At 40.3% G+C, this 27,821-nt stretch overlaps 1 protein-coding gene across 1 annotated transcript in view; it reads right to left on the bottom strand.

Moving 5' to 3' along the window:
- The window catches only part of Trip11 (thyroid hormone receptor interactor 11), a 72,893-nt gene extending 47,040 nt beyond the window's left edge, over positions 1-25,853 (bottom strand). Inside the window, exons 1-9 of the mRNA XM_057782241.1 lie at positions 25,383-25,853; positions 18,498-18,559; positions 12,688-12,798; positions 10,740-11,018; positions 7,414-7,473; positions 5,489-5,654; positions 4,661-5,023; positions 1,625-1,665; positions 506-592 (exon numbers count right to left, since the gene is read on the bottom strand). Of these exons, the coding sequence (XP_057638224.1) occupies positions 506-592; positions 1,625-1,665; positions 4,661-5,023; positions 5,489-5,654; positions 7,414-7,473; positions 10,740-11,018; positions 12,688-12,798; positions 18,498-18,559; positions 25,383-25,521 (1,308 nt within the window). The 5' untranslated portion in view covers positions 25,522-25,853. The remainder of the gene's footprint in view (positions 1-505; positions 593-1,624; positions 1,666-4,660; positions 5,024-5,488; positions 5,655-7,413; positions 7,474-10,739; positions 11,019-12,687; positions 12,799-18,497; positions 18,560-25,382) is intronic.
- Between the last annotated feature and the right edge of the window lie 1,968 nt (positions 25,854-27,821).

The raw sequence follows: 27,821 nt of genomic DNA, 5'->3' as shown, positions 1-27,821 counted from the left end.
TAGGAGGCCACGTAACAGAGGCATGAAGTTTTTCAGTATGTATTTACAAGGCAAACATAATGCTCCTTCCTATATTAAATAGTGTATCATAGCACTCTATGCCATCTTTGCTACTAACGCATAAAAAAATAAGGTTCTAATAGCAAAGCTATCCATCTTCACTGTTCAACAATAAGAAATTTATACCTACCACCACGGGGACTGTGGGGGACATCAGCCAGACATTTCCCCTACCTGTAGGTGCTGCTGTCAGGGGCCCATCAGAATCACATCTCTTCTGCTCAGACCTAAATGCCTACTGGTTTGTTTGCACATACTATACTCTGACCAGCCTCTCACACTCTGAACCTTGCCCAGCTACTCCAAGCTGGCTGGGCAAGCTACCAATGAGCTCAGACTTACTGCGAGGTCTCTATCGTTAAGCATTCCACTGATATGAACTAATCCTTAACCATGACCTATGACACACACCATTTTAATTCTACCCCATTTTAACAGCACCTACCTTTTCTTGACTCAATAATGACTTCTCTCTTTCTAAAATTTGGACACATGTTTGAAGTTTCTGATTGTCTTCAGCAAGACTGTTATCCTATAAAAATGTTAAAGTAGTATTTTCAGATAACACAGAATTTTCGGTTTACAAGAAAGCAGTCTAGCTACATATTTGTATAGTTATACTCAGAATATTTTTAGTAACATATAAAGGTTAAAATAATCCAATGTTGGACAGTTTAGAATCATTCACTCATTTTAGACATTCTTATAGAGTATTTATTATATTTAAAGGATATAAAAGTGTCTTCAAAAAGTAACTTGTAATTAATACACAGGAGCCGGCTAAACGGCTCAGCATGTAAAGGCACGTGCTACGCAAACCTGGCCATCTTAATTTGGAACCAGGAACCCACGTAAAGTTGGAAGGAAAGAACCGACTCCATAAAATTATTCTCTGACCTCCATACATATGGGTACACACACACACACAACCACATATACAAGAACACAGACATTAAAATAAAAAAAAAACTTTGGCCAGGTGGTGGTGGTGCACACCTTTAATCCCAGCACTCAGGAGGTAGAGGCAGGTGGATCTCTGTGAGTTCAAAGACAGCCTAGTCTATAGAGCAAGTTCCAAAACAGGCTCCAAAGCTACAAAGAAACTCTATCTCAAAAAAACTTTGATTTTTTTCTTTTTTTTTTTTTTAGGAAAAATCAAAATGCATTCCTTACTTTGATATAGGATCAGTTCCTATCTATACTGTCAAGTCACCAATTACACACCCAACATATCAATTTATAATGCAAAAAACTTTGTTAGTGATCATTAAGCACAGATTACTAAAATTCCTGGGGAAAATTTACATGAATTTATGAGAAAACAAAGATAAGCAAAAACAATAAATCAAAACTCTCTTAGGGAGGCAGAGGCAGGCGGATCTCTGGGAGTTTGAGGCCAGCCTGATCTACAAGAGCTAGTTCCGGGACAGGCACCAAAGCTACAGAGAAACCCAGTCTCGAAAAACCAAAAAAAAAAAAAAAAAAAAAAAAAAAAAAAAAAAAAAAAAAAAAACCTCTCTTAGTAAAATAATGCCCAAAACTTTCTCCCATAACAAGAAGTTACCTGGTTTAAACTACTTAGTCTCATTATTTCATTTTCAGCATCTGTAAAAACAATAAATGAACCTGACATTACTTAAAATATTTTAATAATTGCCTCTCACATTAAACTCAGAGGTGCAGTCCATTAAAACAAAGTATATTTATCACTAGCAAGTAGGTTGACAGTTTGAAATAAAAAAAAACATTTCTGCCATTTTTCATTTCATAACTATATGAAGTAAAAGCTTAAAACCATGTTAAAATCCAATGTTTGGAAAAGTGTAAGAATTATCACTGTAAGTTACTGTTCTTATAAAAATAGTAATGATGTGTTTCAAAATATAATCCATTAGTTTGAATAGCTAAAAACATATCAAGTCTAAGACTGTTATTTAAAAGAAAAACTTGAAAACCAATAAATAAAAATTTACACTGCAACAGTATAATTATCTCTCACATATCTAAAGTGACTTAGAAATGAATGTACTACATACAGATCCATAGAGAAAAAGGTTCTGGAAAAGGAATCCAGAGACAGAATATCATGAGATCAACTATAAAGCACTTCATTTAATGCTCATTTCAGGACAATCGAGCATTTACGACAAAGACAGTGTTAGACAGACAGAAAAATGCAACTCTTGCTCTTTATGAGCTTACAATTCAGAATAGAATTGTGATAGAAACAAACAATGATTACAGTACAGTGTGACATAGCAAGTACAGCACTGTGAGGGCAAAAGTGGCCAATATCTAGTCCAAACCAGGTGGGAACAAAGGGCCCAGGAAGTGGCAGCGCAGTTCTCCTTCTCCTCAGGGAGGGGGGGGTGAGACCTCACTGAGTCAATGTGCTAACAGTGGCCCAAAAAAAAAAAAAAACCAGGAACACGCTGTCCGGACAATACAGTAAATATAATGGAGAGAGAACTAGAGACTACTAGAGATTACTGAAGAAAGCACAGAGCCCACTATGACTAAAACTTACAAAGCTGGGCAATGAGAATAAACTGAGAAAGCAGATAGGGACCAAATGAAGAGATATGACATCCAACTAAGTAAGTTCGGATTTCATCTTCCAGGCCCTACTAGAAAGTAGGGGCCTAACTGGCTTTGCACTTCTGAATATTTATTCCCGCTTCAGAACTGAAGGGAAAAAAGATGGACTGAAGAATAATGGAAAGCAGAGAATAAAAAGGCAACACTCTCTAACACGCACTTTGGACCAGATGCTATTAAAAATGAAAGCCTGCAGATAGCAACTCACGTAGCACACTGGACTACTTCAGACCTAAAAGGAAGATAATACTCTTACCCAATCGTCTTTTTTAAAGCTTGATTTACATGTGTGAGCTCATCTGTGTGGTGGCTCACAAGCCAAAAGAGGGTGTTGTTTCCTCTTCTGTCTCTCTCCATCTATCTAGTAGTCCTTTGAAGCAGGGTCTCTTCTTTCACCTGGGACTCATGTTTTCTAGGCCAGCCTAGTACAGCAATTCTATTTCTGCCCCCTCAGAGCTGAAGTGACAGGTACATACAGATGCTCAGCTTGACACATGGATGGTGTCAAGACTAGTCTTCATGAATGTGCAGCAAGCACTCTGAACAACTGAGCCCTCTCCAGACCCAACTCTCTTGTTCTTTAACCATTTTTCTACTTACTCTATTAAGAGCTATGTAACAGCAATTATGACTGATTGAGGTCAGTCCATGGCTATAGAAATGGGAAAAGTGGGAAGGACTACAGTAATGGCTCCATTGTTAGACAAACTTAAGTGTCTCCCTCAATATGATACTTTTTTGTTTGTTTGTTTTTGTTTTTGTTTTTCGAGACAGGGTTTCTCTGTGGTTTTGGAGCCTGTCCTGGAACTAGCTCTTGTAGACCAGGCTGGTCTCGAACTCACAGAGATCTGCCTGCCTTGCCTCCCAAGTGCTGGGATTAAAGGCGTGCGCCACCACTGCCCGGCCTCAATATGATACTCTTATTTTATAAACAAGTACAGCTAAAAAAAAAACAAGTACAGCTACTTGGGGGTGCAGATCCCCACTGAACTGCCTTCCTTTAGGCTAAGTGGCAGCTCCTGGTGCTTATGCACCCAAGAAACCCTGATTTTTCAGATGCAATCCTGAAATATCACTTATTCAGAAAAAAAAATTTAATGAAGAAAATAAAGGAAATAAAAACTACAAGCCTTGGTCGAGTTTGAGTTCTAGAATTCTGTTTCCCAAAGGTTGGGGAAGCAATATGAGGAAGGGAGAGAAGAGATGATCTTACTCTGAATTTAATTTTAGGTTGAAAATCCATGTTATATGACCGTTCTGGACAGGAGATCATGATAGAGTGGCAGGGAGGAGAGAGAGATGGGTGTACCCAAGCACACAAGAGCTGAACATTTTCAGAGCAGGGATAAATGAGTTCATATAGAGTCTATACTATATAAAGAAGACAAATGCAAAATAAAATGATTATTTCCTGCTGAAGAGTTCCCTCCCACTATTTTCCTCCTATCTATGAATACCGATGTTTTACCTATTTCCTCAATACTAATATTTTATACTAGTATTTAAAATTCAAAGTATCAGCTGGAGCATGGAAAATAACAGACTATTTATCCATGGCTATTATCACTCAAACCTTTGCTTCTATATAGATCACTTCAAAGGGTAACAATGGAATGCTACATTCCCTAACTGGAGAATCTGGGCTCTTATTAGTTACAGACAATGATCTGTTCTGTCTACATTAAAGAAACAGACCAATACCTATGAATAACAACTCCAATGCCCATAAACATTTCTCAGAAATCTATCTGGCTTCCAAAACCACTTAGTTCTACATAAATACCTAAGAGAATAAGGAAGGGAGGCTAAGAGACAACCTGCTAAGCCTTAACCCTTATTAGCAGACAATTCCTGTTTGGTACTCAATTCTAACCCCACAATTCTACTCAAATGACAAAGTCATTTACATAGAATATGCAATGTTCTATGCAATGTTTAAAGTGCATGTTTTTAAAAAGACCTAGTGTGCCAAGAAACACCAATGTAAGTTCCAAACATATACCAGTCAAAGCTTGCTGCAATCTCAAGACCTCTGCAACTGAGGAACTCTGTGGGAGAGTCCGCTCCTCCTCTGTAACAATGTCCCTCTGCCCCAGAGCAAGAGGCTGCAATTTGCTGACTTCCAGCTTCAGGCGCTCACACTGCTCAGTCATCTGCCGCTTTTCCACTTCCAGTCGTTCCTGTTCTCTCTTCCAGACTTCTTGGTCATGCTCTGCAGAAGATAATCTTTCATATATCTCTTTTATTTTATCCTCAAGTTCTTCAATTTTTTTTGTAGATTCTACTTTTTCCATCTGTAGACTATGAATGGTGTTTTGCATATCATACATTTTAGAGTGATCAGTTACTGTAACTCCTGAGCCACCTAAAACATTAAACAAACAAAACAAGAGGAAAAAAATGTCAAGTTCCAAAAAGTAAATTGCTTGCTATATAGAATATAGAGACTTAAGAGACTTTAGAACTTGGGACAACTTAAAAAGTCAAATTACTAGCTTATAATTTTAAATAAATAAAAAGTCAAATACTTCATTAGAACCAACTACTAAAAAGTCTATATATTTAAGTTTGAAACAAAATAATTTTTTTTGCTGGAGTGTCATCAGTAAACAGTGTAAAGCAACCCATTACATAAGTGCAGAAGGCCTTTCCATATCTATAGACCAAGGGAGTATCACCACAGACTTAGCAATGAGCAGAATGAGTCACTTCTTAGTCCATGGAACTTGGTCTGAGTTTACAACAGTATTCTGATATTCTGATCTGTGAATCACCTAAGACTTGCTATTTAACAATGCCGTCTAGTCTGTGAAGTCAGTAAACTCATAACCTTGCTGTAATAGCTTTTCCAGTTCTTCAATTCGTTCCTCATAGTCACTTAGCTCCTCTCGATGCCGATGAGCTATCTCTGTCAGTTTCTGTTGATGCACATTCTGCAATGCTGAAATTTCTTGCTGATGGTCATCAATTTCTTGACTTCGATTCTGTTTAAGTTCCTTTAAACAAAAAAAAAAAAATTTAACCACTTTTATGATCAATAAATAATCAAGTACAAAGTGATTCATCTCACTGCTGTTTAAAAGTCTGTGTTATTGAAATTAATTATTTGAACATATTTAAGCTGAAAAGCATTCAACCACAGTCCCCAAATTAGGGCAACTCAGACAGATCCATGACTTCTTAAGGTTTTAAAAAGTTGTCTTTTTAACGGAGAAACATCAAGAACACAATGAAACAAAAAATAGGTAAGATATTTTTTTCCCTTATTCCAGTGGCAGAGAACACCTTCTTTTGATAATAACATAGTTTCTCAATACTAGACTTAAGAACCTGGCTTTATCCCAGCACTCGGGAGGCAGAGGCAGGCGGATCTCTGTGAGTTCAAGACCAGCCTGGTCTACAAGAGCTAGTTCCAGGACAGGCTCCAAAACCACAGAGAAACCCTGTCTCGAAAAACCAAAAAAAAAAAAAAAAAAAAAAGAACCTGGCTTTGTTTTGTTGTTGCTGTTGAGTCGGGTCTTTCTTGTTATGCAGCCCTGCTTGGTCAGAAACTCAATCTACAGCTCAGGCTCGACTTGAGCATGTGATAATCCTGCCACAGCCTCCCTAGCAGTGGGATTACAGATGCATACAGCCACATCCAGCTCTCTGACTAATCTTGGATGGTGAAAGCAGTGAGGTCACTGCAAACCTCTGATGACGAGCACAGCTAGTCACGTTCCCATTCTAAGGAATGCAGTCCATGCTGCCAGCACAGCCTAAGTTTAGGGTGCTGGATGTATCATTTAGTTATGTCATCTAATCTATGAGACTAACGTTGCTCTAACACATCTGAGTTCTTTGGTCCATACAGGATTTCCCTTCTGCTGCTGTTCTCTTGCTCAATCATGCTTTGTCAGTCTTGAACTCCCAAACTGCCAAGAGCAGTGCCTCCACCCAAGCTAACAGACTTCTCCAGGTCCTGATCTGGAGAACCACCATGAGAGCTGCATCTTCAAGTCTGCCTAGCATGTTCTGAGAGGGTCACAGAGCTGCTCCTACTCCTGTCCCTCCTAACAAAGATGACTTTGGGTCCAGTTAGTAAACCTTTTGCTTTACCAAGTCAAAAAGGTTCACCAAGGATCCTAAAAGTAAGTAGCTGCTACTTCCTGACAAGAAAATAATTCTGGAATCCTACAGATCCATGTACCAGCACTGATCTTTACATTGACATCTCTGAACAACCCTGAAAGATGGCTGTTCTGACTGATGAACAGACAATGGGGAAGGTTATGTAGCATGCTCAAGCAGCACAGTTGATAGTGGGTGCAGCTAGAACTCTGGTTCTGGGACCGACCTACACTTGCAATGTAATACTAAGCCAAGACTAAAGGTTCTGTCCCTGACTACAATTAAAAACAATTCACTGCCATGATGAATAGATGTAACCAAAACTTTTCTCACAAAGGAAAAACTGATAAAAGCCAACAAAATTCTATCACTGATGTTAAATAATTATTTACAGTGAATATTAGCATTTTAGCCAATATTCTTTAAGCTCAAACCCTTAAAATGTCATCAACCTAGGAATAGGAGGAACAGAAAAACACAGATTTAGATTACTGAAAAAACATTTAAAACCAAATGTTCTTGGGCATATTTTATTGTAAAGAACAAAACAGTTGAGTATCATAAGAGGTCTACTAATTTGGCTTATATCTTTAATATACAGATGTTAAATGAATAGAAGACATTGGCAATTGCAGTTTGATTTACCTTAATAATGTTTTGCAGCTTGCAGATTTCGATCTGATCAGAGCTTTGTGTTCCCTGCACCTTAGTTTAGAAAGAAAGAATTACAAAACAATTACACTGATTTTTTTTCTATAAAACGAAAAGTCACAGCCGGGTGGTGGTGGCGCACACCTTTAATCCCAGCACTCGGGAGGCAGAGGCAGGCGAATCTCTGTGAGTTCGAGGCCAGCCTGGTCTACAAGAGCTAGTTCCAGGACAGGCACCAAAAACTACAGAGAAACCCTGTCTCGAAAATCCAAAAAAAAAAAAAAAAAAGTCACAAACTAACTTTATTAAAAAGTTATTGTTTTGTAAAACAAGAGCATTTCCCAGACATATTCTGATAAAGAATGCCATATACTTTACAAAGTCTTTAGTCTATTAGTACATAGTAAATAAAAGACATCATAGTCAAGAACTTTTCAGCTAGTTAAGATAATAGTTTTACAAAATAAAGCTACTATAGAAAAAAGAATATTTTATTAGCTAGCCAAAATATGAGTATGAGGATAACTGAATAGCTTCCTAAGATAATCAAAAGTTACCCAATATCAATGCCAGTACAAGTTTTATTAAAATGATTTTATGCCTGGCATAGTGGTGCATGCCTTTAACCCCAAAACTTGGGAGGCAGGTGGATTTTTGTGAGTTCAATGCCAACCTCGTCTACATAGTGAATTCCAGAATAGTGAGAGCTACGTATTATTTGAAAAACAAAACAAAACAAAAAAAAAACAATAAATAAATAAATAAATATGATTTTATACAGGACTGTGGATGTAGTTTCGTTAGTAGAGTGATTTAGGAGTCCCTGATATAAAAACTATAATGCCAGCCCTTAGAGCCAGGAGGATCAGAAGTTCAAGTTCATCCTTGACTACACAGACGTTTAAGACCAGCCTAATTGATATAAGATTCTGTCTCAAATAAACTAAAGACAAAATGACTTTACCCATAAGGTCTCTATCTTAATACAGAATAATTTTTGTTTGACCAAAAAACTTTAGATTCCTTTCAATGTTATATACTGTCAGAGCTAGAGAGATGGCTTAATGGTTAAGAACACATGCTGTTCTTCCAGGATTTGCACCCAATTCCCAGTATCCATGTCAGACAGCCCAGAACTGCCTGTAAACTTGACCTCCAGGAGATATGACGCCTCTGGCCTTCACAAGTATCTGCACTCACATGCACATGTCTATGCACATGGACACACACAGACACACACACAATTAAATTTTTAAATTTCATACATTGTTCATAATCTTTAAATTTTTTAATTGATATCTAGTAATTCTGCATACTTATGAGATATACTGTGGTGTTTCAATTTATGTACATACTATGCTGTAGCACCAATAATAAAAACCCAGAGACAGATATTGGGGTTCAACCTGAAGATCAGAAAAGCAAAGCAGCCAACCACTAAAGAGGTCTTACCTCTATGAAATCTTCAGACTAAAAGAGAGCGAGTTCCTGTCTCATCCGCCCTATATTCCTCTCTAGTGCTGGGATTAAAGGCGTGCACTACCATTGCCTAGCCTCTATGGCTGACTAGTGTGGTTGTTTTGCATCCTGATCTTCAGGCAAGCTTTATGTGTTAAAATGTAAATGAAATATCACTACACCATACAATATTCAAAACAGAGTGGTTAGAATCATCATCTCAAATGTTTATTGTAATGACAGTATCCAAAATCCTCTCTTCTAGTTATTTTGAAATATATATTATTACTTTTATCCATAGTCACCCTAATATACAAAGAACTTCAGAACTAATTTCTGTCATGTATAGGTATTTTTGTTTTGATCAACATCTATCCATTACCTCTCTCCACTACCGAACCAAACCTCTAGTATCCACTCATTTATCATTATTAACATTTATTATATGACATGTTATTGAACCAAACCTGCTATAGAATTGAAAATATATATATAATGGTAAGACTTCAAAGCTCCAGTCAAGATATCTATCTGGGCCGGTGCACGCCTTTAATCCCAGCACTTGGGAGGCAGAAGCAAGCGGATCTCTGTGAGTTCGAGGTCAGACAAATTCTACAAAGTGAATTCCAGCCGGGCGGTGGTGGCACGCCTTTAATCCCAGCACTTGGGAGGCAGAGGCAGGCGGATCTCTGTGAGTTCGAGACCAGCCTGGTCTACAGAGCTAGTTCCAGGACAGGCTCCAAAACCACAGAGAAACCCTGTCTCGAAAAACCAAAAAAAAAAAAAAAAAAAAAAAGTGAATTTCAGAGCTAAAAAGTGAAACTCTGTCTCAAAAAACTAAGAAAAAAATGTCTATCTGAGCAAGTGCAGTTGTGTACACCAACAACCTCACTAGGCAAAGAGGCTATGAAAGGAAAATGACAAGTTCATGCCAGTTTGGGCAACATAAGACATTCAGGGGGGACACAGGAAGTGAGAAGATTTAGGGAGCCTTAAGAGTTTTCACCTTTAAGATTCCCTTTCAGGGTTCAACTAAAGACACCATGGATAGCTACAAGGAGGTTAGAAATCTGACGGTAAAGATCTGAGAGGTAAGAAATCTACTCACGATGGGAATTGTCTGTACAAGTTTCTTTATTCTCTCTCTTCTCTTTTTTCTCATTTCTACTAATTCTCCCTTGCTCTCTCTTGCTCTTTCTTCTACATCGTTCTACACTGTTCCTCATTCCCAGCCATATATACTCTTGAAATGAGTAATTCCCCAGCCCTAACAGATAGCAGGGCTGGAATTATTTTGTCCCACAGCAAATCATGTAAGAGTTTTCACACACTCACACCACACACACACACAGATCCACGGAGTGGCTAGTTCATATCTGGTGTACTCTTTACTGGAGAAAGTTAATTAAGAATGGGAATTAAATCATCAGAAAATTCTAGAGGGGAAGGTTAGTGTGCTATGCTATAAGTTAGGTGGTAGATAAAAGGTTACAAGGTTTATTTTCAGTAAAATTATGAATAGGGCACGGATTGTTTAAATCAGCGCACCACTTCTTTTCTCCCCAGTATGCACAGAGGTTTCATGGTAACTAGGCAACCTAGGGGAAGCTGATGGCTCTTGATCAGATAGCATATGCACCAGATGCTGCAGTGAGACTTATTGCTCTAGGCGGTAGAAATGAAGAAGGAATCCAGGCCTCTAAATTGTTAGTTCCGGCCTTTGCTACTATCAGCCGAATGCTGCATAGAAAACAAATATACCTTTTCTACTTTTGTAGTCAAGAATTTCCGGTTCCAGATGCTCTGCCTAAGCATTTTATATCAATTCATAGTTTTCACAAATTCACCCAAATTTTACCAACCTGAGCAATATGTTTCCAGTGTCCCAGTTCAGATTCAAGTCGTGAAACTTCATTTGATAATCTATTTATTTCTTGTTGTGATGAAATCATATCACCAAAGTCCATGTCATCTTCACGGAAAGCTGGCACATGAGGACTGACGCCGTAACTGAATGAAGGCGATGCAGCGGCTGCTGGTACCCCGCCAGATCCTGAATGTACAGACTGGGCAGCAGACTGCAGTCTGCGCAATTCATCCTGTAGTGCGATCTGTCTTGCTTTAAGGTGACTGACTTCTTCCTATGTATTTACAATCCATGTTTTAGAGAACTTATATTTATTTAACACTGCTTATTGGCCTTTTTATAGATTCATGTGTGGAAAGGCATGAAGATCCAATAATAGCAATTAAGTGAATCCAGATATTCCACCATACCCTAACCACAAGACTGTTATTTGAAATCTTGAAATTTGAAAGACAAACATAATTCCTATAAAGTTAGGATAATGTTCAAATAGTATGAAGATTAGAATTTTACTCATATGTTAACTAAAGTAATGAATTTCTTTTTTTTTTTTTTTTGGTTTTTCGAGACAGGGTTTCTCTGTGGCTTTGGAGCCTGTCCTGGAACTAGCTCTGTAGACCAGGCTGGTCTCGAACTCACAGAGATCCGCCTGCCTCTGCCTCCCGAGTGCTGGGATTAAAGGCGTGCGCCACCATCGCCCGGCTAAAGTAATGAATTTCTAAGTGGAACATTAAGTTTCCTATCATCGAAATATAGGTAATTTCTCAGAGCTCTGTTTATCATTATTAGACATGACGTAAAACAAAAGCTGTGCAATTTATACATTCAAAAGTTTTCTTAGGGGAGCTAGAGAGATGGCTCAGTGGTTAAGAGTATTGCCTGCTCTTCCAAAGATCCTGAGTTCAATTCACAGCAACCACATGGTGGCTCACAACCATCTATAATGAGGTATGGCGCCCTCTTCTGGCCTGCAGGCATACATGCAGACAGAATATTGTATACATAATAAATAAATAAACAAACAAAAGTTTTCTTAGAACTCTCCTGCCTTAGGTAATTTAGGTAATCCAGAGAATGGCTCGATTTAAGCCCAAAAGGTCCATGACTGTTCTGCAACACAGGACTGAAAAACTGCCTTGATTTATTAACCCAATCTTTCTAGATAAGATAACACAGTCAGACTACGATGATCAACCCATGAGTCTTAGAAAAAAATTCAAAATCCCAGAGATGATTGTGGTAGAAAAGAATAGTTAACAAACTAAAGAGTATCCAAATGATCTGGATAATAAAATAAGAAGTGATTCAACTTAATGTAAGCGTTCACTGGATTCTACATATGTAATAAACAAAAAAATTTACAACAGAAATCAGGGTAACATTGGTTAAATTATATAATACCTACATATTATCAATTATTAAGACTTCAAAGAAAAAATAAAATAATGCTAAAGCAATCATTTTAGTCAAACTAAACGAAAATAGAAATATTTGTAAAAAAAATTAAATTGAAAAACATTTAATATATTTTTATGTGGAAAATCAAGTACATGCCAATACAAAATATATTAACATGTACAGTCAAAATGTATTTTTACAAAATATCACTAGCAAAAATCATACTAACTTTAAAGTCAACTTAAAAAATATATCTAGCATATGCAGGGTCCTGGGTTCACTTCTAAGCATTGCAAAAGAATTTAAATAAACGATTTTAAAAACCTAAGAAAACATACATTAAATTCTATTTCATAAATATCAGAAATTATAAGCAACAAATCATTATATAAAAGACTCAGAAGCTAGAATTTACTCTTCCTGAAAGTAAGCTTATGAAATAAAATAGGAATTTCCCCAATTTTATTAAATTTGGTATTTTTAATACTTTCATGACTATAAGACAGCCATGAAGTAAGAATGAAGGAATGAGGATGAGCTCTTGCCTCTTTCTGCTGCAGTTGAGTGCGGTAACTTGCAGACTGCTGCTTTATCTGCAGTTCTGATGCTTCGTGCTTTTCCTCTAGGTCAGTGTAAAGCTTTTTAAGTCTTTCATTCTAGAAGCAAAGAGAAGAAAGATTTCAAGTCAAGCATGTTAACAATCATTACATGCATGCATCATAAAAAAATTACACAAAAATAACATAAAATATCAAAGATCTTAGACTGAATTCTGGCCTTTAATATACACCTTTAAATTAAAATCCTAATTTTAGCCCTATTTTATCTTCAACAAACTCAAAAGTTGGTAAAGTCCCCAAAATATTTATCAGTTTTAAAGAAACAGGGAGAAGCAGAGGTAAGGCTAGGGAGATGACCAGTTGGTGAAGAAAGTGATTGCTATGGCAACTCAGCATCATCTGGTCCGGAGCACATGGTGCTGTTGTACAGTACCCAAATTTGGTTCCCAGTGAGAAGAACATTAAACATTAGGGTCTTTTTTTCTTTCCACCAAACACTGTAAAACTTATGTTTATGACAAGGAATTCAAAGACTTTTATGCAGATGTTTTAACCCCATACACAACCAGTAAAACCTTGCTTTACACAAAGGCCCTGCTGTGAGTTAAGTGGCTTTCTTTCATTTCCTTTGAGACCAATCTTCAAAGACTGTGAGGTCAGACCCCAGGCGATAGAGAAGAGACCCAGTCACCAGCTATTAGAATAAAAACCAAGTTCACGTCCTATCCAGATGTGCTCACTCTTCTGAGCACACCCTCTTGATCAAGAATAAAGCTGTGCTTCTTCAGGTCACTTCAGTTGAGGACAGTCTCGGTGTGCAGGCTTTTCAAGCCAGCACTTGTGAGGAAAAAGGCAGGTGGATCTCTGCAAGTCTGGGACCAGTCTGGTCTACATAGTGCATTCCAGGACAGTGAGGACTACATGGAAAGACATTGTCTCAAGATAAAAAAGGGCACTTTAATTGTAGTGGTCTCTTTGTGATCCTGAACGTAAGTTCTAACACCAGTACCCATATCAGGCAGCTCACAACCAACCACCTTGTAACCCTAGCTCCAGGAGAGGCTAACAGCACTGGCTTTCTCAGACACTGGCACGAACACGCACATACATGCATAAATTAAAAATAATGTTTCTTAAAATAAGTGGGGGCTGAGGAGATGGCTCTTCCAGAAGATCCAGCTTCAATTCCCAGCATCCATATGGAGACTCACAACTATAACTACAGCTTGAGGGAGATATAGTGCCCTCTTCTGGCCTCCAAGGGCACTGCACACATGTGGTGCACAGACATTCAGAAATCTACATACACATAAAATAAACAATAATTTGAATATTACATGACTGGGTGCAATACATGTCTTTAATCCCAGCACTCAAGAACAATGGCAAGCAGATCTCTGTGAGCTGGAGACCAGCCTGATCTACAGTCCCTGGCTAGTCAGGGCTCAATAAGACACTATCTCAAACTAAGTCCTTGTCATGGCATGGTGGTGAGGGTGGTGGTAATGTGATCCCAGCAAGGGGAAGGCAGAACAGGAGCTTGCTGTCCAGACAGCCAAGCCTAACCTATAAACCTCAGGTTCCAGTGAGAGACAGTGTCTCAAAAACAAGAGGCCTGGGGTTGGAGAGATGGCAGTTAATAGCACTGACTGTTCTTCCAGAGGATCTGGGTTCAATTCCCAACAACATCACAACTGTTTCTAACACTAATTCCAGAGGATCTAACACCTTCTTCTGGCCTTCCTGGGCACTGCATACAAATGGTGCTCAGTCACACATACATATTAAATGCCCATATACACTTTGGGGAAAAAAAACAAAGATACAAAGTAGATGGCTCCTCAAGAATCACATCCAAAGTTGGCGGCTGGCCTCCACATGCACACAAATGTTCAGAAAAGAAAAGAGAAAAAGGAAGGAAGAAGTAACACCAAAAGTCTACATAGAAGGCAGCTGAACTCTATAATCAATAATTACAAGATAATTAGGTTCCTGCTTATACATGAGTTAGTAAGCAGTCAGATGAATCCAAAGAACATTGCCTATTTTGTGTTTGTTTTGAGACAAGGTTTTATTGTCTCATCCTGACTGGCCTGAATCCCAGCCTAAATCTTCTGCTTTAACGTTCTGAGTACAGTTGGGATCACAGGCATGTACCATCAATCACACCCAGCTCTCCATGCTTTCAAAGCCATAAAATGGGAGGCTGGAAATGGCTCAGCATTTAAGAGCATTGGTGGTTCTTCCTTTCAGATGATCCAGGTTTGATTCCCAGCACCAACATGGAAGTTCAGAACCATCTATAACTCCAGTCCAGGGATCTGATACCACCTTCTTTACTCCACAGGCACTGTACCCATGTGGTACACAGACATGTGTAAGCAAAATACACACACACACATGAAAATTGGAGCATGCTATTATATTAAAATGTCTGGTAAAGTCAGAAATGTTGGTGCAAACCTTTAATTCGAACACTGGAAGGCAGAGACAGGCATATATCTCTGTGAGTTCAAGGCCCATCTAATCTATAGCAAGTCTGAGAATAGCCAAGGATACAAAGAAAGACCCTGTCTGAAAGAAAGAAAGAAAGAAAGAAAGAAAGAAAGAAAGAAAGAAACCAAAAAACTAAAAAACAAAAACAAAAAAGTTCTTCACTGTCATTTTATTCACACTTCTGAAAAATGATAACATAAAAAAGGTTAGAAGAGTCTACTAGACACAAATAATGAATGCAATAACTATTTCCTTGGCAAAAAGAGGGAAAGGTAGCTAAGGTGAATTCATACGGTTTGCAATTAAAGACTCCTAACTAGAACTTGAAATAGGTTAGACAGTGACACAGCAAGACCCTGTCTCCAAAAACCAAAAAGAAAACGAACAAGCAACAACAAACAGAACAAAGCTAGGGAGGTGGGTCAGTGGGTACAATGCTTGCTGCCTAAGTGTGAGGACCAGAGCTTAGAACACCAGGACATGCATGTAAAGCCAGACAAATCTATAATCCCACTATTCTTACTTTTAGTTATAAGATGGATTCAGGAAAATCCGTGGAAGCCTGTGGCCAGGTAGCCTGGCATATGAAGCAGCAAACCACAAGAGACCCTGTCTCGAGGTGAAAGGCAAGGACTAACAACTGAGGCCCCCCATCCCCCATGTGCTGTGGCACACATAATCTGACCCGCACACACAAAACAATGAAGGAAAAAACCAAAAGGAATCCTAAGGAATTCAATCAACTACTCACAGGCAAATCTAATTTCCCCTGGAAACACACTGCCTGTCTTCTAGACTAACACTTGCTACCATCACCTTATTCTTGGGCATCAGTGAGTATTGAACAAGAGATCACAAGATGCTAGACAAGACCAAAGCAAAAGCATGACATAGGCACATGTAGGCATATACATGTGCAGCAAGAACCACTTTTATTTACAGTACCACAACAATAGAGCCCTTGTCTTCCTCTGGTATTTGAGTAGCATCAAATGAGGAAGTGGCTTACAGGGGGTGAATGTGTCTCCCCAAATAAATATTTCTAAACTCCAGAACCATGCTTACCATAGGTGATAAGGACATAGGTCATAAGGAGGATTAAAAGGACCGAAATCTACAGAAGGACAGAAAACTTCTATTTTCTTTCCAGATTCAGCACAAATCAGACATTATTCAAGTAGATTAGTCTTTACTTTCCCCCCAAATACTAGAAAATTCCCTTAGGTTACACGAGCGTGCACCCTCTGCTGCTAACATTTTTGGTGGGTCTGTACCAGTGAAGGGCTCCTCAAGGATTTTCTAGCTCAGTCTTACTATGAACTCATGAGCCGCTACCACACTCGTGTTCCTTATCAAGTGACTGTGCTAAGGTCTCAAAGAGCCACCACAATGCCATCTTCTACAGGCTCAGTGCTAACGTCCCTCTCTCGCAAGCCCCTCCTCTACTTTCAAATTCCACACCTTACCTTGATATCCTAGACCAGAGTTCAACAAACTTGTTAGGAAATACTGTCTTGGCATCTAGATTCAGTGTTGTCTTTTTATAGGCTTAGAATTGAGGGGATCATCCTTACCACAGCCCTCTAAGAACATCTCTCGCTACAACACTAAGTGGTTTTTTTTTTTTTTTTGATGTTCTTTTCTTTTTTTATAAAGATTTATTTATTTATTATATATACAGTGTTCTGGTTGTATGTCTGCCTGCAGTCCAGAAGAGGGCACCAGATCTTATGGTTGTGAGCCACCACATGGTTGCTGAGAACTGAACTCAGGAGCTCTGGAAGAGCAGCCAGTGCTCTTAACTGCTGAGCCAGTTCTCCAGCCCCTCTTTAGTTGTTCTCTTCCCAAGGCTCAATTGTTGAGCTCTGGTAGTCCTTTACAATAGCTCCCACTCTTAAATCCTTTTAATTTCTTTAGGGCTTCCCTCTGAACTTTTTCAAGCTTTTCTCATTCCTACTAAGTATAATATAATGTCCAGAATTAGTCACAACTACACATTGACTCATAAGGAACAAAACAGTAAAGTTAGCTTATTATTCCTATATTCTTAACTTCATTGCTCCAAATATTACACTATTGTTCTAATGTTAGAAAATGTAAAACTCTAGAATAAACAGAATTCCATTCTTCATATTATATTTAAATACACCACTAACTGATGTGGGATTCCCCTCTGTATGCTGTGAATGTTTTATTACCACTGGTAAATAAAGAAACTGCTTGGGGCCTATGGCAGTGCAGAATAGAGCAAAGCAGGAATTGCAAGTAGAGATAGAGGAGAAAAGTAGGTGGAGTCAGAGGGACACCATGTAGTCTCAGATGGAGATAGACACCCACCAGAAACTTGGCGGTAAACCACAAAACAATAGAAATGGGTTAATTTAAGATGTAAGAGTTACTGAGAATTGGCCAAACAGTATTGTGATTAATACAGTTTCTGTGTGGTTATTTTGGGTCTGGGAAGCCAGGAAATGAAAAGCAATCTCCACCTACAACTAGCTAGGTGTGATGGTTCAGGCCTTGTGATGGTTTAAATACAGATATTCTTCCCCCATATGCTCACATATTTGAATGCTTAGCCATCAGGGAGTGGCACTATCTGAAAAGGATTAGGAGGTGCGGCCTTGTTGTAAGAACTGTGTCAATGGGTGTAGGATTTGAGGTTTCAAAAACTCACACTACCTTGTATGTCTCTCTTTCTCTCTGCCTGTAGATTAGGATATTGCTCTCAATTACTTCTCCAGCACCATGCAGGCTATGCTTGCTAACATGCTTCCCACCATGGTGATGATAATGGACTAAGCCTCTGAAACTGCAAGATAGCTTCCAATCAAATGCTTTCCTTCATAAGAGGAAATAACTTGGCCATGATAGCTCTTCATAGTAATAGAACACTGACTAAGATAGGCCTGTTAGCCCAACATTCATGAGTCTGAGGCAAGACCATCAATTCAAGGATAGTCTGGGCTACAAAGGAAGCCTTAGCTTGAAAAGCAAAGCAAACAAAATAACAGATAATAAGTACAAACAAATGTACCACTACAATGTAGCACATTGCTGGATAATGTCAATAATAAACTTCTACCACAACTATTTCTACATTTGGTAGTTCCTACAACTGTGGCAAATATAAACATTCTTCACTTCAGGGAGATCTGTAAAAGACAAGACAAAACCCTGACAACAGGAAAGGCTGAAAGACCAGGCAGTACATTTATAAATTCTGAAAGTTTCAGTAACTTTCAAGGCTTTAAAAGAGAAAAGCCTGAAGTTTGACAGCTGTCTTTAGTTGTCCTTACCTCTGATCTTAAGACTGAATGAGTAGCTTCATTTTCCTCTCTCCCAGAGCTGGAGAAATCCACTACAAAACAAACAGTATATGCTGAGTGTTTGATGAACACCATATGAAGTAATAAACAGTTGGTTTTTGGCGGTCGGACTGGTGCTAAGGGACAGTCCTAGGCCTAGTCCACGTCAGTCATGTGCCCACCACTGGGCTGTATCTTAAAGGAAATGCATTTCACTGAGATTAAAGGCATGAGCCACCACCACACTGCAAAAGAGAAGTTTATTTAAAACTTCAAATGTTAGCTGAACTGTGGTGGCACAGACCTTTAGTCCCAGTACTTGGGAGACAGAGGCAGGCAGATCTATGTGAAGTTAAGGCCAGCCTGGTTTACAAAGTGAGTTCCAGAACAATCAGGGCTGTTACACAGAGAAATCCTGTATGGAAAAACCAAATACGTAAATAGATAAACTTCTCTATAATTTTAGATGAAACTTACTCAACTGGAGCTTATAGTTTACTTTTACCTTCTAGGCCTAAGACTATAAAATAATTAGTGACCTATAATTAAAACACAAATATAGTCTGAGAATACTTAGAGTAACACAAACATAATTTATTAAAAATAGTGATGAGGGGCCAAAAAGATGTCTCAATGAATAAACATGCCTGTTCCCAAGCCTAACCCCTTGAGCCAATCCTTAAATCTACATAAAAAGCCAGATGGGGTACCAGAAATCTGTAATTCAACATTCCTGTGTCAAGACAGGAGAGAAAGAGGGGAGAATTCGCAGAATCCCATTTATACAGTGCAAGAGCAGAAACAAGAGACCCTGATTCAGAAACAAGGTGGATGGAAAATTACTCCTAAAAAGTTATCCTCTGACCTCTGTACACACCAGGGCATTCAAATGCACATATGGGCTCTTTTCTCCCTCTCCCCTCCCTTCTCCCTCCGTGCGTGGGTCTCTCACCTATGCTCATGCACACATACACAATAAATCTTAAAAACAAAACAAAACAGGGATGTACTCATTCTGACTTGTTCTCACTTGAAAGTAGCCAAAGGGTGTTGGCAGAGGTTTCTGCCCTCCCAGTCCTGCAGCTGTTCAGTCCCAAAGAAACACTCCGAGGCTTACATTAATTATAAACTGGTTGTCCTATTCGCTCAGGCTTCTTATTAACTAATTCTTACATTGTACATTAACCCATTATAGTCTGTGTTAGGCACATGGCTTGGTACCTTTTATCAGTGAGGCAGTCTCCTTTTGCTTCCTCTGTGTCTGGGTGACAACTGTAGACTCAGCCTTTCCTCTTCCCAGAATTCTCCTGTTCTGGTCACCCCGCCTCTACTTCCTGCCTGGCTACTGGCCAATCAGCATTTTATTAAACCAGTACAAGTGACAAATCTTTACAGGGTACAAGACCATTGTCCCACAGCAATAGGACTGAGAGATATGGCTCAGTTGGTACAATATCTATCTGGTATATGCCAAGTCCTTACTAAATACTCAGTACAGAAGAATGAATGAATCTGGGGTGGAGGGGAAGTATGTATCTGTAATCCCAAAACTTTAAAAGTATGTAGTAAAAGGATTTGAGATGGAGGCCAGCCTGCACTATAGAGCAAAATCCTGTTTCAAACAAATAAGTGGATAAAAATTAAAACAAATAAATTAGTAAACACAGAAAGGGTTCAACAATGCCAAAAGGGCAGCACTAATTCTGCTGGAAATTGTTACCTACTCGGTTACCATTTTTCCTGTGACGACTAGTGTTTTCTCATTACCACATCTGAACATTATAAATGCACGGCAGAAGGGGTTGGAGAGATGGCTCAGAGGCCACGAGCACTGGCTGCAATTCCAGAAGACCTGGGTTCAATTCCCAACACCCTCATGGCAACTCACAACCATCTGTAAGTCTAGTTCCAGGGGATCTAACATCTTTATACCAAAGCACAAAAAATAAAATTAATTAAAAAAAAAAAACAGGGCAGAAGATAGAGCTTTGCAGTAGAGATATTTGCTTAGTCAAGGTCCTGAGCTTGAGCCTACAATAAAAAGTAAACAAAAGGCCCAGGCTAGAGAGATGGCTCAAAAATTGAGACCACTTCCTTCTCTTCCAGAGGACCTGAGTTCTGTTCCCAGCACTCACAACCACCTATGATTCCAATTCCAGGGGTCCAATACCGTCTTCTGACCTCCAACACACATGTGGCACACACACACACACACACACACACACATATACAATAAATAAAAATTTCCATTTAGAAGAACACTAACAGCACTTTAAAAAAAAAAATTAAGCTCTGTAAGTTCGAGGCTAGCCTGGTCTACAGAGTGAGTTCCAGAATAGCCAGGGCTACACAGAGAAACTGTCTTGAAAAACCAAAAACAAAACAAAACAAAACAAACTAAGCCTGGTGGTGGTGGCACATGCCTTTAATCCCAGCACTTGAGATGCAGAGGTAGATGATCTCTGTGTTTGAGACCAACCAGATCTATGGAGTTCCAGGTCAGCCAGGGCTACAAAGAGAACCCTGTCTTGAAAACAAGACAAAACAACAACAATAATAATAGACATTATAAACAAAACTTCCCAGAACTGCCACTTACAAAAAAAAAAAAAAAAAAAAAAAAAAGGCAAGTGGCTTATGAATTGGAGTGACATTCTAGCGAAAGTCACCGAGCAGGATTGCTTTTAGATGCAGTCTAAAAAGAACGCCTAATTATTATTCTCAAGAGGACAAAGTAAAATCTAATTTGTTTAGGAAAGCAGTTGCTAAAAGCAGCAATTGTACCAAAAAAGGACTTTAAAAGACAGCCGGGCGGTGGTGGCGCACGCCTTTAATCCCAGCACTCGGGAGGCAGAGGCAGGCGGATCTCTGTGAGTTCGAGACCAGCCTGGTCTACAAGAGCTAGTTCCAGGACAGGCTCCAAAACCACAGAGAAACCCTGTCTCGAAAAATCAAAAAAAAAAAAAAAAAAAAAAGGACTTTAAAAGTTTCTGCAGACTACCTTAGCTACCCATGTAACTCACCCTCCCTCAACCAGCTTTATAAAAACTCCCCAACATTTCTCTTTTTAGTGCTGGGGATACAACCCAGGGCCTGATGTGCTATGTTCCCAGCTCCAAGATCATGCCCATTGAGAAGTTTTATGACAGGTAAAACAAATAACAACGAATCCCCGGCCTTCTCAGTAAGGGAAAACCTGACACTTGTTTTTAGTAATTGCTATTTGCTGGGCACGGTTCTAGACAACACATTCACAATTTCATTTAATTCTCTGACTTACAAATGATGTGCTTATTCTTTTTGAACAGAGAAGGAAATTCCCTTTTGGAAATGTATAAATGTGGGCCTGAGTGTATGTGTGCATACTTTGTACATGCAGGAGCCCTGGATGTCCTTAGGTAATTGAGATCCCCTGGAACTAGAATTAAAAGTAGTTGTAAGGTGACACATGAGTGCTGGAACCAAACCTGGGTCAAAAGCAGTAAGTAACCTTAATCACTGAGTCATCTCTGCAGCCCCAGAAACTGCATCAGAGATTAAGTATTTAATAATTTATCAAAGATCCCACAACTTATAGTGTATGGAAAAAGAACTGAACCTACTGCAATCTAATTTAAAAGTTCTCTGTGCTTATCGTACACAAGACCCTTGATTCCAATACTTAGTACCACTGAGGGAAAAAAATTAATAAATAAAACCGCAAACACAGCTAAAAGTCCAAGCTCTCAACCTTGACTACAGAAAATGGTAAAAAAAAAAAAAAAAAAGCAACCTTCTAACAGTATAAATATGAATGGTTTTCAAAATATAATTAAAGTGCTATTTGGAGGAGTTATTTTCTTATTTATTTCTGACATAGGGTTGACACTAAATATCTGAATACCTTAATAAACTAGACTTCAAACTAACATTTTTAAAAGTTACAACAAATACCAATCAAATTCTATGTAATATGGAGGGAAAATTTTCTATTAAACAGCTACAATGAACATACAAAGGAAGATGTCCTATACTTGTAATACATGTAAGAAGGAAAAAAGAAATCCCCTTGTGGTGGTTTTAACGAGAACGGCCCCAAAGGCCCACACATTTGAATGTTTGGTTCCTAGGTGGAACGATCTGTGCAGGATGAGGAGGTGTGGCATGGTTGGAGGAGTATGTCACTCCAGGCAGGCTTGGAGGCTTCAAAAGCCCATGGCATTCCCAGCTAGCTCTCCCTCTTTCTGCCTTGTGCTTGTGGATCAGATGTAAGCTCTCAGCTACTGCTCTGGCACCATGGCTGCCTACATGCTGCCACGCTCCCTGCCATGATGGCCACGGACTTCACCCATCTGGAACCATGAGTCCTCAAATTAAAGGCTTTTTTTTTTTTTTTTTTTTTTTTTTTTGAGACAGGGTTTCTCTGTGGTTTTGGAGTCTGTCCTGGAACTAGCTCTTGTAGACCAGGCTGGTCTCGAACTCACAGAGATCCGCCTGTCTCTGCCTCCCGAGTGCTGGGATTAAAGGCGTGCGCCACCACCGCCCGGCCAAAGGCTTTTTTTTTATAAGTTGCCTTGGACATGGTATTTTGTTACAGCAATAGAAAAGTAACTAAGATATCCCATATGACTAAAACTGAGACTATAAACCAGGCTTGGTGGTATACACCTGTAATCCCAGGCACATGCAGGCAGATCTGTGAGTTCTGGGCCTGCCAAGGCTACAGAATCAAAAATAAAAATAAAAATAAAAAATTAAACTAAAATTCAGACTATATGAAGGCAGGAAAGATGCTATTTGAAATCAACCTTGGGCTATAATGCAAGTGCCAAGACAGCATGGGCTACAGAATAAGACCTTATCTCAAAAATAAATAAATAAATAAAAATTTTTATAAAGTGGGGGTTTTGTGGTTTTGAGACTACAGGAAGCTCTCTGGTGAGAAAAACAAACTCTACATAAGGTTGAGGGGTACCTATTGTCCAGCTTAAAGTCAAAGAAATACTGTTATTCCCTATCTGTAATAGTGAAAATCTAGTCTTTCCCATAGATATTAGCCTTGTCCCATGACCTTTCACTGGACACATGAAAACCTTTCATTCTCACCATCCCAGTCATGAGCCTTCCACTCAAGGGAAGCCCAAGCCATGAGCCTTCCTCCCTTCAAGGAAGTCCAAGCAGTAAAATGGGGTTGGGCAGTGACCCAGTTTTCCTTCTAAATTTAAGAACTTTTCCTATCAAAACATTTTACTGTTTCCAGCAAAAGCACATGGCTATTAAACCATGATAGAAAAAAAAATTGGGGAGTTGAGAGTATAATTCAGTAGAGTGTACTTACAAGTCAGGAGACCTTGAGAGTTCAATCTCTAGCCATCCTTCCCTATAGATTAAACAAGAACAGTAAGCTGTTCATTTATAAAGAAATAAAACTGGGGCTGGAGAGATGGCTCAGAGGTTAAGAGCACTGGCTGCTCTTCCAGAGTTCCTGAGTTCAATTCCCAGCAACTACATGGTGGTTCACAACCATCTATAATGAGGTCTGGTGCCCTCTTCTGGCCTACAGGCACACATGGAGGCTGAACATAATCTTTAAAAAAAAAAAGAAAGAAAAAAAAATAAAACTGTCATAGTGTAGTGGCATGCGGCTGTAACGCCAGCAGTGAGAGGCTGAGGCAGGAAGACACCACTAGGCCAGCCTGAGATGCACAGCAAACACTGGTTAGAACTTTAAAAAGGTTTTATTTTATGAATATGGCTGTTTTGTCTGCACATGTCTGTGCACCATTTGGGTACGTAGTGCCTGGTGAGTCCCTTCTAAGAAGGTATTGGATCTCCTGGAACTGAATGACATTAAGGGACAGTTGTGAGATACTACTGTCTAAGAAGTGCTAAGAATCAAACCTGCGTCCTCTGGGCGAGCAGCCAGCAATCCTAACTAACCTCTGGATTATCTACCCTTCCCCTTGACTAAAACTTTTAAAACCCCTACCTACACAAAGCAATGTCAAGAACACTAATAGTAATTAACCTAATCACCGACTACAATTTAATTCTAGGTCACCATTCATTAGGACAGTAAGATGATGACTTCAAAAATGACTGAAGGAGGCTGGCTAGATGAATCCGTGAGTAAAGACACTTGCCATGCCAGCCTAGAGAACTAAGTTACATGCCCAGAACCCACTAAAGGTGGAAAAAGAACTCCACCAAGTTCTCTTCTGACCTCTCCACATGTGGGCGCTGTGTCACAGACGCCGGTACACACACATTACACACACACACACTAATAATAATGATAATAATAATTTTTAAATAATTTTAAGTTTGTGAAGTAGATAAGAATATTCAAAAGGACAAAGTATAAAGTATTTCACTGGTTCTGTCAAAAATATGAGATAAATGTGCAATCCAACACAAAAATATTATTTTTAGCTGCAATGTGTCTTCACCATGAGCAAAATCAAAACATAGTTGAAGAGATAAACAGCCCTATTCACCTGACACCTTGCTAAAGACAAGGCAAGGGTCACCTTATGTTTAATTATGAGTATTGAAGAAAAAAAATTAAGGAACAGAATCAAAATCAGATCCGCCCCCAAAAAATAAGGGCGTATGAAATAAGCATGGACCGCCCAATTAAGTTCCTATTCGCGTAAAAGTACCATCTCCACTTTACTGAGCTATCCAGGGTTTTCAATGGGGTTGGGGACTGGGCACCCAGATGTCTCCACGGGTGGTCCCGCAGACTGGAAAAGCGGCTGTGGAGGGCAAAGGAAAACGTGCGGGGCGACGCCTTAGCGACCCGTCCGCGGCTGCCGATGGATCGGCAACCAACCCAGAACCAAGAGGACTTTCTCAGGGTCCAGCCGAGCCCTCCCGCCTCGCTCCAGCTGTTACCTGGCACATCCTCCGTGCCCTCCATCAACATATCCTTCGTGAAGTTTGAAATCTGGTCAGTGAGGGACGCCAGGCTACCCCCTACTTGACCCAGAGACTGGCCCAAGCCGGAGCCGAGGCCCCCGAACCAGGAGGACATCGCTGCGGGTGGAGAGCACGGTGTCCGCTCCAAATGTCCCCGAACGCCCGCGGCTGGTGCGGATCCAGACACCAGGACTCGCAGGACGCGGCACTCCCACCACCGGCCGCGTCAAAGCCGAGGCCCGGCCGGGCGCTTCGCCAAGAGCTCGCCGCAGTGGGCGCCGAACGGGGCCTCTGCCCCTTCCCACGACTTCCCACCCAACGACTGGAGCACTCTTTGTCAACTTTAGTGACTTTCATCAGTTTCCTGGGACAGTCCTGCCAACTCAACGCCGGCCGCCACAACAGCGCCGGCAAAGTGGCAGCGACTGTTGAGATCCTCGGTGACGGCTGGCGTCAAACGGCCGCTGTCTGACGCGTCCTAGGCGCGAAGGACTGTGGGATGGCGGAGGTCCGCCTGTGGGCGGGCAAGACGGTAGTTTCTGCTCAACCAGCGGGAGGTGGAGACGGAAGAGGCGGTGGAAGCCAGGCGCTTTCCACCAGCACAGCTACGTTTGTTTGTAGGTGGAGGCAGCCCCTGGGGGGACGCCTCCTTAATCCTACCTACAGGAGCTGTTGCGTGGCTGCGAGACAATTCGACAGGGTCCTCCCACCACGCGGGGAAGCCCACCCACATTACTCTATTTTCCAGCCTTTGTGAGTCGGCTCCGTGCCAGAGCCTTGGAAACAGCTACAGAGCTGCAAAAGCGGCTTGCAATTCAAGAGTCCAAGCAGAAAGCACGTTTTTGTTTTGTTTTTAGTTTTCCGAGACAGGGTTTCTCTGTGTCGCCTTGTCTGTCCTGGAACTCTTAGATCCACCTGCCTCTGCCTGCCTCCCGAGTGCTGGCATTAAAAACTTGTGCCACCACTGTCCAGCCCCACCCTCCCATCCCCCACCTCCGCCCCGCCAGTTACCTTGTACAGAAAGGAACATTAGGAATATCCCCAGTATGTGGAATCTGATTACCCCTTACCGAATTATCTGTTGCTGGAATCTGAATAATCTCACCAGATATCTATTTGAGTGCCTCCAAGGGGTTTTCAAACTTCCGTGTCCCAGAACAAGGAATTGGACAGGGACATGTGGATAGTAGTAAGGAAGGCGAGAAAATGCATTGAGAAAAAGCACAAACCAAAGGAAAAAAAAACAGAACATTGTAGTGGTGGGGTTGATGAGCTACATCTTCAACTTGATTTGATGAACGTTTTTGGTGCTGAGGATTAAGTCCGGAGACTTGTGCACACCATGCATATAGGTTTAGCTAGTCTCAGCCTTTGTTTAAGACAGGAACTCCTGTAACCCAAGTGGGCTTCAAACTGATGATCTTTCTACTTCCACCTCCTGAGTACTGGAATTACACGTTCCATCATATACGACATTTGGGGGGAGGTGGGGTTTGGTGGTGCTGTGTGCGTGCATGCGTGTGTGTGTGCGTGCGTGCGTGTGTGTGTGTGTTTGGTCCTCAATAGCTATGGAGCCAGGCCTGGAAGTCTCTCTGTAGACAAGGCTGGCCTCGAATTCACAGAGATCCGCCTGCCTCTGCCTTCCGTGTTAAAGGCGGGCGCCACCGCCGCCTGGCACAACATTGTTTAAATGTAGTGTGCATCATGCTCACATGACTAACATGTCTACTGTTATTCTGGGCACTGGGGATGGAGCAGGATAAGATGCAAGGTCTGTGAGTTTATAAAGACTGCGTCTGGATGGGAGGGCACAACTAGACAAAATGTAGTGTTAGATAGGTGCTGATGACTGGTTAGGGGGGAAAGGAAACAGTGGCATGGGATGGTAAGTGAGGCACTGGTTATGCAGAGGATGGTTAAGGCCTCAATGATAAGGGAGTCTTGGGTAGAGACAAGTGAGGTATACAGATACAGGGGGTCTAGACAGGAAGAGACAACTGAATACAAAGTCCTTTAGGCAGGATATCCTGGCCAGCTTTGAGAATTTATTTATAAGAAGGCGAGACCGTCTTGAGCAGAATGGATTGGGAAGATTTGTAATCGAGGGCCTAGAAAGTATGAAGTAGGCAAGTCACAGGGACTGGTAGGCCATTAACAGGACTCTGACTTATATTCCGTGTACAATGATGAGTGACATGAACTCAGGACTTAGTTGGGTTCCTGAATGATTGAAATGTTCAGCAACTGTAATTAAGCTCATGTTTTCTGTAGGTTTAAACTCTCTGGAGCTCCATGTCTGTTGGAACACTGTCCAAGAACGGAACTGTATGAGAATTCTGAGTGTTTGTGAATAAACAAAACAAGCATCTTGTGACCTCCTTTTCTTCAAAAAACAGGGAATTTTTCTTGGAATGT

The sequence above is a fragment of the Chionomys nivalis genome, chromosome 10 (assembly GCF_950005125.1).
Source record: "Chionomys nivalis chromosome 10, mChiNiv1.1, whole genome shotgun sequence".
NCBI classification, from domain to species: domain Eukaryota; kingdom Metazoa; phylum Chordata; class Mammalia; order Rodentia; family Cricetidae; genus Chionomys; species Chionomys nivalis.
The sequence above is the reverse complement of the archived record's forward strand: the minus strand, read 5'-3'. Positions and strand labels throughout refer to the sequence as shown.